Source organism: Symsagittifera roscoffensis, chromosome 4 (assembly GCF_963678635.1).
Source record: "Symsagittifera roscoffensis chromosome 4, txSymRosc1.1, whole genome shotgun sequence".
Taxonomy (NCBI): domain Eukaryota; kingdom Metazoa; phylum Xenacoelomorpha; order Acoela; family Convolutidae; genus Symsagittifera; species Symsagittifera roscoffensis.
In genome coordinates this window covers 19,009,715-19,024,834 of record NC_087065.1, presented here as the reverse complement: position 1 = coordinate 19,024,834, position 15,120 = coordinate 19,009,715, and the positions used below count along the sequence as shown (strand labels likewise).

The 15,120-nt window shown below is 34.5% G+C and overlaps 1 protein-coding gene across 1 annotated transcript in view; it reads left to right on the top strand.

The window, feature by feature from the left end:
- Positions 1–15,120, top strand: part of LOC134844601 (sodium leak channel NALCN-like) — a 135,523-nt gene that overhangs the window by 75,979 nt on the left and 44,424 nt on the right. Inside the window, exons 2-9 of the mRNA XM_063861358.1 lie at positions 8,273–8,515; positions 8,810–8,974; positions 11,053–11,292; positions 11,472–11,567; positions 11,826–11,995; positions 12,978–13,162; positions 13,889–14,127; positions 14,430–14,534. Of these exons, the coding sequence (XP_063717428.1) occupies positions 8,333–8,515; positions 8,810–8,974; positions 11,053–11,292; positions 11,472–11,567; positions 11,826–11,995; positions 12,978–13,162; positions 13,889–14,127; positions 14,430–14,534 (1,383 nt within the window). The 5' untranslated portion in view covers positions 8,273–8,332. The remainder of the gene's footprint in view (positions 1–8,272; positions 8,516–8,809; positions 8,975–11,052; positions 11,293–11,471; positions 11,568–11,825; positions 11,996–12,977; positions 13,163–13,888; positions 14,128–14,429; positions 14,535–15,120) is intronic.

Below are 15,120 nucleotides of genomic sequence, written 5' to 3'. Positions count from 1 at the left end.
TGCTAAGCGTTCAATTTCAAAATCAAAGTCCACAGAGTTTTAAAACTTGCTTACGTGTTTTAGAACCCGGAAGTGGACTTTTCCTCCTTAGCAACTTTGCTTGAACTTGCGATTAGCAAGCGTATCAAATCAGAAAATACGGCCTTTTAAACAGTCTATGAACATAGTTCAGACTCTTATATAGGTCGCGATGATATTTTGTTTTTTATTTCAGAAAAAGTCGTAAAATTTGTTCAGGCTCAATTTTTTTTGGCGGTTTGACTTTTGAGTTTTTTAAGAACAGCAAAAGTATGAAGTTCACGAAAAAAGTGATCGAATTTTAGTTTCAAAAGTGGAATTTACTTTTCATATTTCCCAGCGAAATAAAACGATAACCTATTGGTCCAATTTTTACACTAGCGAATTTAAGTGACCAGAACCAAAAATTGAGATGAATATGAATTTTGAATAAAAAAACTCTGCGAAACTTCGAGGTAGCGAAATCCTGCTTTTCGGATAACTCATCGAATCGTGAATCTTGAAACTGGAAAATTATTGCTTAGTGCGGCTTATGTTTTCTGCAATTTTTTTTGCGAAAGTTTGATTACCCGTGCGATAACCAAGGGTGTTGCAATCGGGTAATAGATTTCCCGTCAATAACTTTGTTCACAGGACTCATCTGAACTCCTGGTGATACCTTTGTGCATAATGAATTCAAATTTCTTAGTATCTCCTGCACACTTAGCTTTTCGTTACTTAGGGCTTTCTTTAATTGAATTTTTTTGAACTTTTCGTATATTCGTTGCTTAGAAGGTAACATACGCCTGGATCGGCAGAGGTCCTGGGTTCGAGTCTGACTAGGACCTTTTTTTTTTTCAAACGGTAAATATTCCAGTTTTAAAAAATTTCGGCCAATTTTTTTTCTGCTTGTTTTTTCGACTTAGTTGCCTCATTTAGTATCGTTGCCTTGCTGTAAACTATAATCATTGTAATGGCTTTAAGTGTTTTACATTGGTTGTTGCTTTACCAACTCGAATTGTAAAAATTTTGGCTTAATTTATAATGACCTTGTGGCCTCTTATTGTGTCGTTTGGTGATCGAAAAAGGTTTTTGTGCGCGTGCCTGTGTTCTGAGGGGGAAAGGGACATGAAAATTTTTTATTACATAAAAGTTTTTGTTTTCGAATTTTTTTTCGACATGAAAGGTTTCTGCTCACTTATTTTCGGCTTTGTTACCGCTTGGTTATTTTAGACTCAAATTTAATCAACCATCCGGCGCATCAAGCATAGCGGTAATCTATTCCTTTGTTGCAAATTAGAGTTTTTGTGCTTTGTCGAGCTATCGTCCGTCTGTTTATTTTTGTCGGCTTAATTCCCATAGTCCAACTTTTTTTTGAAGTTTCAGCTTTCTTCCAAGTTGTTGTACACCCATCTTTGAGACGACAAATGCCCGGAGTTCTTCTTCAGTCGAGAAGTAATTTTTTTGCTAGCAGAAAATTTTCGTCCAGATTGTTTTCGGTCTCCTTTTTTTGTCAGCCTAGTTCGACGGCCGCAGAAATTAGGTTTTTTTTTGAAAATTCGATTTCCCTATAGCAGTCCGAAAGCTCTTTGTAAAGTTTTTGACGTTGCAGACAATTATGTTCCAGATATTTTGGGATTTTGTTGCAATTATTCATGGACAATACTAATTTTTTGATGTTTCCGTTTGATTTGAATCAGTCATTCCTATTTGAATCGCAAAAGGTGCAAAGCTCAGCCTCACCTGTGTTGAAGTTTTTTTCTATCATATTCAGTCCTGTTTGTGTTTCTCGTTGCTGTGAGGCGGCCCAATATATATTGTTTTGTGGAAAGATCATTAACTAAGGATTTTTTAAAATAAAATATCATTAACGGTTCGATTTTTGTTATTTTTCACTAGTTTGATAGTCAAATCCAATTTTCTGCGCAGTGTTATAAATTCAAGCGCGCGTAATTGTCGATTAATCGACAACCTCGCAATCAATTTTCGTCTGACGAAAAACTGTAGGTTGTTCGGTTTCAAACTTTTGATGCAAAAATGTCGAAAATCACTGGCTGATCATCTAAGTTGTGTCAGTCATCTGAATTAGTTCCTCTGTCTGTCAGAGCTTTTTGCTACCAATTACAGTTATAGTTTTCATCAAACTTATTGGGCGTTTTCAATAATTCAAAAGGTTTTTGGTAAACTTCTTGACATTTTAAAAATGAAGTTTGGCGATAGTTCTTTTGTCGGCAATGCTGTGGGAAAAAATTGTGCGCTAAATAAAAACTATTTCGCCTTGAACCGTGAGTGTCTTTGAAATCGTTTTTCATTGCTACTTTGAATGTTTTAAATGCATTCTTGATATTAAGCTATGTGCAATGCCACTGTCCTTTCCAAGTCTCATCTTCAGAATTAATTCAAAAAATTGAGTCGTTCTGGAAATCTTTGCGAGTTTTAAAAAAAATAATTATCGATTACAATTTAAACAATTAAAGAACAATGAAATTCGTAAGCTCTTAATCTAGTGGATCTGAACTTGTAGCAATCTTCGGTCTTCTAGTAGTGTCTCAAAAAAAAGTTTTTTTTTCTCAAAATCTATACAATTTTTTCCGTCTCTCATTTCTGTTTATATTTGCTTTTTGCAATTTTTCGTCTTCTATCTTCATAGCTCAGTTTCGAATTGTTTAAACTATATCTACTTATTTGAAGCGCGTTTATATATGATGTTTTTCAACGATTTGTGGGTTGTGGTTTTTGCTTGTTTTCAGGAAAAAGTAAGTTTGCGCTCAATTTTAATTATAGAGATCCGACTTTTGATTTCTTTTTAAATTCACTTAGAATTTATATAAGGAAAGAGAACCTAATCTCCCCGATAGCAAAAAAATTGTGAATTTTTGCCAAGTGCTCTCAAGTTGGGTTAATTTTATCAAAAAAAGTTGGTGTCTTAAAAATCTCTTGAAAATCGTGGTGTAAAAGTAAGACAAGATTTTGATTTAAATAGGTCTTGATGATTTTTTGCTTTTTCAAATTTGATTTTTCGCGGTTTGACTCATGATTTTTTTTCAAGTTCGCCCAAGTTGTTTATTTAATGAAGGCTAAATTCACCATCGGACAGCAGAAGTGTAAGGTGGTGTATCAACTAGCATAAAGCACGACTAGCATTTCAGTTTCAAAATTGAAAAATGTATCGACTAGCATATAAATCCAAACAGAAAATTCAAATAAGTCCCTTGCTCGCCAGTGAAACAAATACTGGCAAAACTAAATCATTTTGCACAAAATATGGATCAACCTTACAATTCTACGATCCTTTGAACTATACCCTACCCTTGGTACCTAGTAACGAATATCCCCCCATAAAGAACTAAGTTGACGGTTTAGCATATGATAGTTTGGATCTAATTAAGAAAAGGGGGAGATTGTTAAGTAGATCAAAATGATCGATTTTTCGACCAATCAGAATGCAGCAAAGTAGGAGTTCTCAATAGAAAGCTCAGCGCTAATTTACTGCATTTATTTTTTAGGGGTGGAGATTCTTATGTAGGTACCATAGGGGGGCGGTTTTTAAGTAGATCCGATAGTTTTAAAGCTTGTAACGAATCTCCCCCTTTAGCAAAAGGGGATAAATTTAGGGATATGCCAATTCAATATCCCCCCTAAGTGACCTACCCTTGAATATCCCCCTTAGCCAAGTTGTAATTTTGAAAACAATTTCTGTATAAAATATTTATTTCGAACGAACTCACCAATTAAATTTGACAAAGTTAACATCCTCCCCTCCCCCCTCCCCAAACATTCAAACTCGATCTACTTTACAATCTCCCACCCCTTTCTCGAGGGGGAATTGTTGGGGTGGGGGTGTGGTGGGGGTAGTATGGTTGGGGGTTGGGCGTATGATTATTAAGTTGATCCGTTTAAATTGCTAGTTGATTGCTTAATTTCTCATTAGCTCATTTTTTTTCTAAGAAATGCATTTTTGTTTCAATTTGAACGGATTATGATTTTTGTTTTGTATTTCTGAGAAATAAAGGCATCAAATTTATGCTAGTCGATACATTTTCATGTTTCAAACTTATGCTAGTCGAGCGCTCACCGAAGTGTAAGGTCAGGTAAAACTTGAAGGACTTTTAATTTCCTAGTTTCCTGTGGAATAATAAAAATTACCTGTTGAAACATTTTTCCCTACAATAGGATAAAGAAAAAAAGTGCAAATCTTGAACAGTATTTCAAAGATCTCCAACATGGTAATTTTTTTTCTTCGAAAGTTGAGTCAACCTTTTTTGGTTTCCTTGTTTTTTTAAACATTTTTCTAACTGCCTGTTTGCTTTGTTTCAAAGTTCAAAAAGTAAGTTTTTTAACTGTCGCTTTGCTTAGTTTCAAAGTTCAAAAAAAGTTTTTTAACTTGACAAGTCATTTTTTTGTTTCATTTGATTTCTTCTTCGATCATCAATTTTTTTGTTAGTTTCTTTGTTAGATTTTCATATCCGTTTCTGTTTTACATACCATTTTTGGAAAGAGGTTTTAATGCTAGTTGCGAAGCAATCGGCTCTTTGGCTTTACACGTTTTTGAGATTTATTTCTAAAAAATTGTTGCGATTCGCTTAGTCTCATAAAAGGTTGGTTCTGGCCCTTTTAAGACACAACGAGTCCAAGCTTCCGAAACACCACTGTAACCGCTGAAATTTCACTTGTTATTCATGAGTGTTGCTGCATCTAAAGAAATGTGTACCGAGCTGTTTAGATTGCACTCATTTAGGTCGATTGGTTTTTCCGGGAAAAGACTCGAATTTCTTTCCACGCTTGTTTACACTTGCAAGGCGAGTGTATTAGTACGAACCTTCGCATTTTTCCAACCCAAGTCGCAAATAAAAGTGCTCCTTTGGTGGCGCTTTTGGTATATTTAATCATATTTAGGCTTATGAAAGCATAAAATTTTTAATGGAATATGTTACTGCTTTGTTTTTTTTTGCTAGTGTTAGGTCCTGTTTGAAAGAAAAAAACATGTATTATGAAAATGTATGGGATTTGTTGTTTTTCGTTTTTTTTTGCAACGCTTTGGAAATTTTTTTTGTTTTTTTTGCAGAAATTTCATTTCTCAAAAACTACTGAGTATTTTAAAAAAAATGGTATAAATGGAAAAGTCGGCTGATCTTCTATGTGGCAGCAAATATCGTTAGTAAATTTTACCTCACGTTCTACGGTCTTAGAATTTTTCAATAGGGAGGTTTTTGGCCTGTTTCTTTTAAATTTTTTCACTTTCTCAAATATTAAATGCGCAAATCAGAGATTACAATTTATGGGATATCCCCTTCTCAAAGAGCTATTACCTGAATTCAAGAGAAAAAGTTATGGCCTCAAACAAGCCCATTTTTTGACATTATGATTAATTTTTAAAAATTTTTTTCCTCAAAAACTGCCCTGCAATATCGGAGATTGAAGGTTTAACTGAAAAATAAAATCAGTTATGCGAATTTTATCTGGGCAATCGGCTATGCCCTGCCTTTAGAAAAAATATTGCGTTACAAAATGTCCATTATCTGAAATTTTGCCCATTTTTACACCGAAGACTTTAGTCAAGGTGTTATGGTATCGTGTAACGGGTTTTTTTTTAATGTTGTCTGTTGTCAAGTGTCGACAAATAACGTCCACAGTTATCAATTATCATGTGGGCTGGACTATATCGCGCTATGTCACGTTATTGCGTATGTTTGTTTCTTTATTTGTTCATCTTTATTTATTTAATTATCTGTTCTTCTATTTATTTAATTATGTTTAGTTTGCTTATATTTATTTATAATTTATGTATGTACATATTTATTTTTGTTTATTTTTATCACGTGTTTTGTTTATTTATTTAATTATTCTTTCTTTCATTTAGTTTTGCTTTTATTATTTCTGCGTGTGTATTTATTTAATTTATTTATTTTCATTTATTTATATTATGGGTCTGTTTGTTTGGTTATTTGTTCAGATATATTTTTTCATGTCTATTTAATTATTTGTACATTTCACTTTTGCTTTTATTTATTTATTTATTTATTTATTTATGTATTTATTTATGTATTTATTTATTTATTTATGTATTGATTTATTTTTTTATTGCTTATTTATTTATCAGGTGTGTTTTGTTTATTTGTTGATATTTATTTCTATATTTATTTAATTATTCTTTCTTTCATTTAGTTTTGCTTTTATTATTTATGTATGTGTATTTATTTCATTTATTTATTTTCATTTATTCATATTATGGGTCTGTTTGTTTGGTTATTTGTTCATATATATTTTTTCATGTCTATTTAATTATTTGTACATTTCACTTTTGCTTTTATTTATTTATATATTTATTTATTTATGTATTCATTTATGTATTTATTTATTTATTTATGTATTGATTTATTTTTTTATTGCTTATTTATTTATCAGGTGTGTTTTGTTTATTTGTTGATGCATTGAAAACTATTGTATCGTTGTTGAATAAAAACTGAAATCATTTTCGGTTGCAGGGAAAAGTTCTGAAGTGCAAGAATCCGGCATGTGGACTTGTCAGTCGGGCACCAACGCCAAAAGATGTTGCACACGTTGTTATTAGTGACAAACGCCGGTTTCTGATAGATTTAAATCTTTTGCCCGCTCCATGCACAAACGAAGTAAGCCTGTCTGAGTTCTTTCTCGAGAACCCGTCCATTACGCTCGAGTTCACCCAAGGCGTTGTATCACGTTTACACACCGCCTATTAGTAGTACGCTTAAGACTGCTTTACACTTTCTGGATATCTAGTTGTAGACAAATTTTTGTTATGTCTCTCAAATGTACTCAAATCGTTCAAATGTACCTTGTTATATTTTTGATTGACTAGCAGTAGATGAGTTCTTTGTGATAATTTTCTTTGAATCTGTTTTCAAATTTACCATTACTGCATTTTATTCATTCGATTTTTAGTTCTAGAAGTGTTATTTTATGATCTTCGTTGATATATCAAAAATTTAACCTATACATGTGTTAGTACGATTTTTAGTTCTAGAACTGTTATTTCAGGCTCTTTCTCGATATAGCAAAATTTTGGTGTATACATGTATTAGTACGATTTTTTGTTCTAGAACTGTTATTCTTCAATTATTAGTTGTTCAAGTTGTTTGGTTTTTGCTTCAGTTTCTATGCCTTCGGTGTATTGCGCGTAGCGCCTATGTTTAGATTTTTTTTTCAAAAACTACCCTGTTGAATCTGAGATTGATAGTTCATTAAAAGTAACATGACGCTTGGAGTTGCCTGAGTAATCTGTTTTAATTGTTTTTAATAAAAAAGCTGTTATGTAATTCGGAAAAGTTCCTATTTAGTTTTTACTTTTTTTTTTAGAATTTCGTCACTATTCTCGGAAATTTTCAATCTAGAAATCATGGTGTGGAAAGCAGAGACTATTCCCATGCTGTGGTAGAGAAAAATTTATGGATGTAAGAAAAGTTGATCGATTTTTGGAAGCGACCTTAGCGCAGATGCGAGGACGTATGATTTCTAATCAACAGGTCGGATTATTCATATCTGGAGCATTTTAATAATTTTTGTTTTCTTTTGGTCGAATTTTTGCTGCATAACATTGGCAGCTTAATAGAAACTGTAGCTGTTTTATTGATGGCTAGTAGTAGTAAAATTAAAAGTGGTCGTGGAGCAGATGTGAGAACGTGATACTAATAATCTCAGCAAAAACTTTCAAGGTGTCTTTTAATTTTTTTCTTAATTCGCGTTGTTTTGCCTGTTTAAAGCTCTTTTTTGCATTTTCATCGCTTGTGTTTGCGAAGCGCAGCTTCGCTTCTGTGTTAATTCATCAAATGAATCGGAAACTCGAAAAAATGGTTTATTTCAAACAACATTACAATAATGAAAAAGTCGATTTCAGAAAATTTTTCAAGTCAATTTATCTCACAATTTTTTGAAATGCACAATTTAAACACTATGTGGCTTTATGCTTTGGGATTTTTGCTACTTGAGTTGCTTTACGGTTGTGTTCTCGCAAGTGTTTGCGAAGCGAAGCTTCGCCTCTGTGTTTTAATTTGGTAGTGATTTAAAATTATTTTTTTAATGTCAGCAGTTAAAACAATTAATTATTTTTTTCTCAAATTGGATTAAATTGTACCATAAAAGCCAGTGCTAAACGGTTTTGGAAATTCAAATAGATTTAAAATGTTGTTATTTGTTTTATTAAACTCAAAAGTTAGAGAAAACCGGACAATTTTCAGTTTTTTTTTGGTTCATTATCTAGCATGTCTGTTTCTCTGTTACTTTAATAGTTGTTTTCAGAGTAAAATTGCTTATGAGGTTCAGATATGTTCTGAAGTGAGCGTTGAGCCTTCCAACTGCAATGGAAGAGGCGGTAATTCGGCCCCAACAGGGTCTGCAATTGTCTTCGATCCCAATGGTGGCTGCCGTGGCCTCAGTGTCGCCCAGTGGTCAAAGTGGATCAGGCCATACTCCTACAGGAGGTAACCTCTCTCCCAACCCAGCGGCACTAGGAGCACCCCCGGGATCTCCATCTCCTCAGCAGGTATGTTCATGGTGGAGTATTCTAGTTTTTTCTGTGACTTCACTGATTTCGTACTTAAATCATGTATAGAAACAGTCTTTCTTCTAATAGAAATCATGCTACCTATAGACCAATTTTTGTTCAATTTTGTGAAGTCTAGTTTTTACATAGACCATTTAACAATGTTTCATTTCAATATTAGAAATTAGAAACTTAAATTCATCGAAAAGCATTTTGTAGACTGACTTGAAACGCAACGTGTTCATGCCTTCGAACTTTGATCTGGTGAATTCAATTTTTGCTTTTTCTGAGCAGGTAGCACCTCAGCATCAAGTACAAATAGGTGCAGGAGGGGTCACTCCAGTGGGTCTCCCATCCTCGCCGACTGTGAATGCCATGGCAGAAGCCGCGTTTGATGATCGACTAGACCCCAATGCAGTTGCAATTAGCCCCCTCAACCCCAAGTGGCTGGAAAGTAAAGTAAGTTGATAGACTAGTAGAGTGTATGTTGTTGATCTTGACTTAAGTATATATTTTTTCAGTTCGATCAGAACGAAAAGAATCTTTAGAATTTATTTCTTAATTTCTTTGTCAGGTCTGGATGTACTTCTTTAAATGCAAGCTCAAATGCAATTAAGAGAATAATAATTTTTTATCCAAACTAACATCGAACTGCTGCAAATATGTTTATGTCATTTGTGTTTTTAAGAAGTTTTGTAAGCTTCAAAATTTGTTTATTTATGATAGATGTATCGAAATTATTTTTTTTATTGAAGTTTGAAACATCGGATCTCTTTTAATACTTTGGAGATCGGCAAAAAAATACCACCACACCCTCTCTATGCTATATGAGAAAGAATAACCAGGCCTGTAAAAACTAAATCCCCTCTTCCCCCTTTTCAATAAGGGGTAGGAGAAATGGTTGAATCAATCTGAACCGTCTTGAGTATTTCAATTTTTCTTTGAAACTTTGGAAAGTTTTTTCGAAACTGGTCTAGAGGTTTTGTGGGCGCTGAATATTTGTCGCGAATAGCGCAAAGAATTTGATTTGAGGAACAAAAAGTAATCCTTGAAATGCTAAGGATTTTCGATAGCCCAGCTCCGCGTTAAATGTTTTTTTTTAAACCCCCGGTCCTACTCAGTGCAGTACAAACCGTGGGGGAGGGAAATGTCACCCATTTCGCCGTAGCTGGTCCCACTTTGAGGAAGTGGATGACACTGGGACCCCTCCAATCGAGAGAAAACCGGGATTCGAACATACGACCCTCAGTTTGAGAGTTGCATGCCTAACCCACTCGGCCACGGCTGCTCTGTAGAAGCTTCTTCTGCTCTTTCTTTCGTTTTTTTTTCTCTTTAAGGTTTTTTTTCGGGCTAAATGGTTTCAGCTGATGCATATCTGTTAATTCGTTGTATGAAGAACCTAACTTTTAAATTGTTTTTGTGCTTACGGAAAGGTATGCGTGGTTGGGGGGGGGGGGTAAAACTTAGGATTTCTTTGGCTCAAGTCGTTTTATAGCTGTTTTGATTTTTTTGGCTCAACAGTCGTCTACTCAGTATCCGCTTAATGCATATTTAGCCCTGCCAGTTGTATTATTTCTTAAATTCATCCGCTTTCCAGACAAACGTTATTTTTTTCGAGTCAGTTGCGGCCTTTTTTGGGCTAGCTGACGTGCCATTTTTTATTGTATAACAAGTGGTGCGTTTTTGTAGAATTTTTATACTAGGAAGCAGGGTTTTGTTGGGCATGCTTGGAGATTTATTTTGATGAATGTAGAATTTGATTGTGTTGTGTTCTAGGTTATGGAGTAAACAATAAATATATATATTTTTAAGAAAAGATTGAAAGAGGGTATCCAGTAGAACGGTCCATTAGAACTAAGAATTTAATTTTCTCCGCTTAATGAGACACCTGAAAACAGGCAGTGCTGGCTTAATGGTGTTATCCCATACGATTTGTATTTGTAAATTTTTATAAATAACCCTGTTACTAGATATCGTTTGGGAACAAATTACTATTATGATATTAGTCATTCTTTTTCAAGTTCGATTTGAGGTAATCAAATCGTGAATCAATTATTCGTTTAGCGCCTTATTTGCTGAATTACATAGGGACCGGTCTATTAGCATGTGTCGATTAGCATGCCCAAGTTAAAGAATGCCAATTAGAAGATTCGCTATTTCACGTTTTGTTTGCTGAAATTTGCAGTTCTGAACAGCGAGCATTTAGCCAAATGTATCTGGCGAAGTTCAATTTTTAGCTTCCATGTTTAATTATTTTCGAGTTTCGGAAATTTTAAAGTTTAGGCTAATTTGTTTTTATCTGAAAGCGCACCCACTTGAAGCAATTATCGCATGCTCATAGGCTAATCGCTACGCCCCCCGAAATACCCACCAAAATGCCTTCATTTTTAATTGTTTTGCTCGTTATTAAGTTCACTGTCTAGATCAGACTCATGTCATTCACCAAAACTGGATTGAAAACAGATCTTACGGTTTTGTTATTTTAAGTAAATGTTCATGTTAGAACCCATTAACTATGACTTATCTCTTTGTTTAAGTGGACCCAAGGTATCCTCTTGCTGAGTTGCTTCGTCAGCTTCATCTCAATTTGTGTAAACACTCCCAACATGCTCTTCACCAAAGTCAAACCTTCTAAACTTTCATCCAATTCAGCTGAGAATCAGGCAGAATTCGAACCGAATTTGACTGTGTTCTGGACTCTGTTTTCTGTCGATCTCTTCTTGGCATTGCTGTTCTCGCTTGAGACTTTATCGACGTTCCTCCATGCTGCAAGAAGGGTAAGCTTAAAATTATTAATTGGAATGGAATCGAGATTCTAACTTTAAGCCAGTTTGCAGAAGCTTTTGGTGAATTGGCATATGTAAGCATTTTGCTGAGTAGTTTTCATGGGTTCTCATTTGCGATGCATTTACTTTGTCTACTGTTTTTGGGATACTGAAGAACTCGTTTTTTTTAGAAGTCGACTCTTGACGAAGCAGCTCGACCGTTTTCTTTCTCGATGATATTTGACGCAATCATCTCTGCTTTTCATTGGATCTCACTTATAATACAAGTAAGTGTACTAATTATGTTCATAGTTAATTATTGAGTTAAAACTAAAGTGTATTAACTATTGAAATTTTTGGTACAGAAATTATTGTTGTTCCTGGAAAAACCATGTATTTTTAATGAAAACTTGAAAATGGCAGGTAAAAAAAAAACAGAAAAGAGGTTTTTGAAGATTTAAAGGCCTGAAAATATTCTTCAGGGATCCATCTAAGTTTTTGGGACCCAACTATTAAAATTCTAACACATGTTTTTGTGCTTCTAGGGTTTGTTTCTGATGAGGGTATTCAATCCTTATTGTCCCATTGTGATCCTGAGGCTTCCGCGTACTTTAATCATTCTGAGACCCCTGAGACACTACTTGTCGTTCAGAGTGACTGCCAATAAGTCAGTTGGATTCAATTCCGAGGACAATAAGGTCTCCAAAGTGTTCAGGTATGATTTACAGGTTTCGTCTCTTGAATGTGAATAAATGGATCATTTTTACTGATCCGACCATCCTCTAGGGTGGGAAGGAACTATATCGCAGGGTGTGTTTTACATCGCTATTATGACTACCTCAAGGAAAATGCGTAGGGGGTCAAGTGTGGTATTTATCCGATTTTTTTAAAACTTTTTTTAAATTTTTCTCTAAAACTTGCCTACCTAATCTGATTTTTTTATTTCAATGAACAGATTTGAAAAGGTCCCCTCCTTAAGCGGGTACGCCCAACTTTTTTTACACAAAGTTATGGCCCTCGGAATAGTGCAATTTTTAATTTTTGACAGTTTTTTGAATCTTTTCACTTTTTTTCGGAAACCAACCTCCGAAACCTGAGATTTTGTGTTCTATGAAAATAACGGGTTGTGGGAAGGTCCCATTTATTAACGGTCACTGGCAATTTTTTTACACAAAAAGCTAATGTTCGAAGAAACGTTTTTTAAAAAAAACTTTTTGAGCGTTTTTTTTTCTAAATTAGTGATTTCTACCAAAAAAATAAAATATATCCTCCCATTTCTAAGTATTTTAGTTCAATCCAAAGAACGGGCTGAAAGAAGCTCCTTTGCATGCACGACTACACCCAATTTTTTTTGACACATTATGGCCCTCGGAAAAGTCAAAATTCATTTCTTGACCGTTTTTTGAATATTTTTATACTTTTCTCGAGACCTACTGTGCCAAACCTGTGTTTCTGAGCTCAATCAAAATAACAATTTAGTTGATTTTTTTCTGCATGAGCGCTGCGCCCAAAGGTTTTAAAACGATAAGCTATGATTCTCGTAAATGTCAATACAAGATTTGTGAGCCGTATTTAGATATTTTCTTAAGATTTTGTTGGTCAGCACGATTGCTGGTCAGCTAGACTAGCAAAAGGCTTAAAACCCATTTTCAGGAATATTGTGTTCTCAACCATCCACAACACGATTATTGTTTTAGGCGTTCTGGCAAGCAAGTATGGAATGTTACCATGTTTCTTCTATTCTTTCTCTGTCTCTATGGACTAGTGGGTGTGCAGTTCTTTGGAGCACTGAACCATCATTGTATACTAAAAGATGCTAATGCGTCCGATATTCAGATTGATGACCTCATGATTCCAGACACACATTGCAACCCACATATTGGTAGGTGTTGAAATTTTTACACAGTCATGAACAAGTGCAATTTAAATAAAGCGTTTAACAATACGGTTACCTCGGAACCTTATTTTCTGACCAAGTGTCAAGGAATGAAGTGAAGAAAATTTTTGAAGTCATGTGATGTTAGGTTACTTTTCTCATGAAGAAGTCTTCTACGTGCTCAAATTTACGCTCAAGTTGTTCAATTTCACATATTTTTCTCGGTTTGAGTTTTTATCAAGCGCACTTCAAGTTCATGCCAAATAGAAGGCAAATTACGCTCTTTATTAGCATAAGAAGAACAGGCGGGAAGATTGGGTTTAAGTTTTTAGAGCAGCAAAATAAAAAGTTTTATCAGTTTCGCAAACTGGATTAGTTTTATCACAAATGTGTCAGCCATAACAGTTTTTGAAATTGAAAGGTGAGGTAATTAAGGTGATATACTTGCTTTCTAGGAAACTCAAAAATTCGAGAATATTGCGAAAAAGTCGCTAAAATATTGAGAAATAAGTCTCGGTTTCCTTGAATTCATTGACTTTTTTCAACGGTTTTCTAGCTATTTTAAATAGTATTAAAGATATTTGCAATTCCATATTTTTCAGGTAATTTATTTTGTTTGCCATGCTGTGTTTCATGTGAAAAATAAATGCTATTATTATGAACAAGTTTAACAAAAATTTAGTTTTTCATGTTCGGTGCTATGTCAGTTTCATTAAATTTTTCCCTATCCAGGGTCAGATTACGGCTATCACTGTCCTCCGATGTACGAGTGCAAGGAAATCCACCTAAGATGGGACCAAAGAGACTACAATGGATTCGACCACTTCATCTACAGCATATTCACTGTCTACGAGAGCGCCTCACAAGAGGGCTGGATACTGACCATGTACAAAACTCAGGATACATTTGAGTTCTGGAAGTCATACGTGTACTTCTTCACGCTTATTTTCTTCCTGGCGTGGCTTGTAAAGGTTGATAATTGTTCAAAAAAAAATTCTTTTTAAAATTTTGGTATCAAGTCTACTTATATGCAGTTCATATTTTAGTTACTAAGTTTAACAACAGCTTTCTAACAACGGCTTTCTATCATTAGTTACTAAGTTTCGAATCGATTATTAGCTACAATCTGTAACTCTTATGATAGCTTCAACCGTTAATGGACACTTGAACCATTGAAGGCTTCTGATTGAAACTTACGATAATACGCGGGAACTGGTATTCAACTAGCGATAATTTTCCCTTTTTGTAAAAGACCAACCGTTTATTATTTCAGAATGTGTTCATAGCTGTCGTCATTGAGACTTTCGCAGAACTGAGAGTACAGTTTCAACAAATCTGTGGAACCAAAAACTTCGGACTCGAAGATGCACCTACGCAGGTAGATAATGCACTAGCCAGCTTGCGAGCGTTAGTGTATTAGTACGAACCATCTTTTTTTTCTAACCTAACTAGCAAACAAAAGTGTTAACTTATATGGTAATTTCACTGTAGCATTGGAAGTTGCATAGCATCTGTCCTCTGTTTTAGTTGTGGTTTTTGTTTGTCATTAATTAAGCGTCCGTGGCTGAGTGGTTAGTGCTTGAGACTGAAATTTTTAGGTTGAAGTAGGTCATAGGTTCGAATCAGAGACATATCGGAATTTTTTTTAGTAACTTGAGGCTTAATTCTACCTTTTCTTTGCACTTTTAGGGCTGCTTTTTATCGTGTTCTCTCTAGTGTTTGCGCTGCTCCGCCTCTGTGTATAAGTGCAGTTCACGCCATTTTTCAATTTTTCTCCTGCTGTAAGTAATCTTCTGAAACACATTATTTTTCATGACAGTGAAGTTTTTTTTATATATTTCAAATGTCCGTGAACCAAGTGATTTATCATTTGTTTAGGTCGATTCATTGGCTTATAATTTACCGGCGTAGTGGCACCATATTAATTGCATCGTTTGATGAATATATTCGCGAAAGCAAGTGTT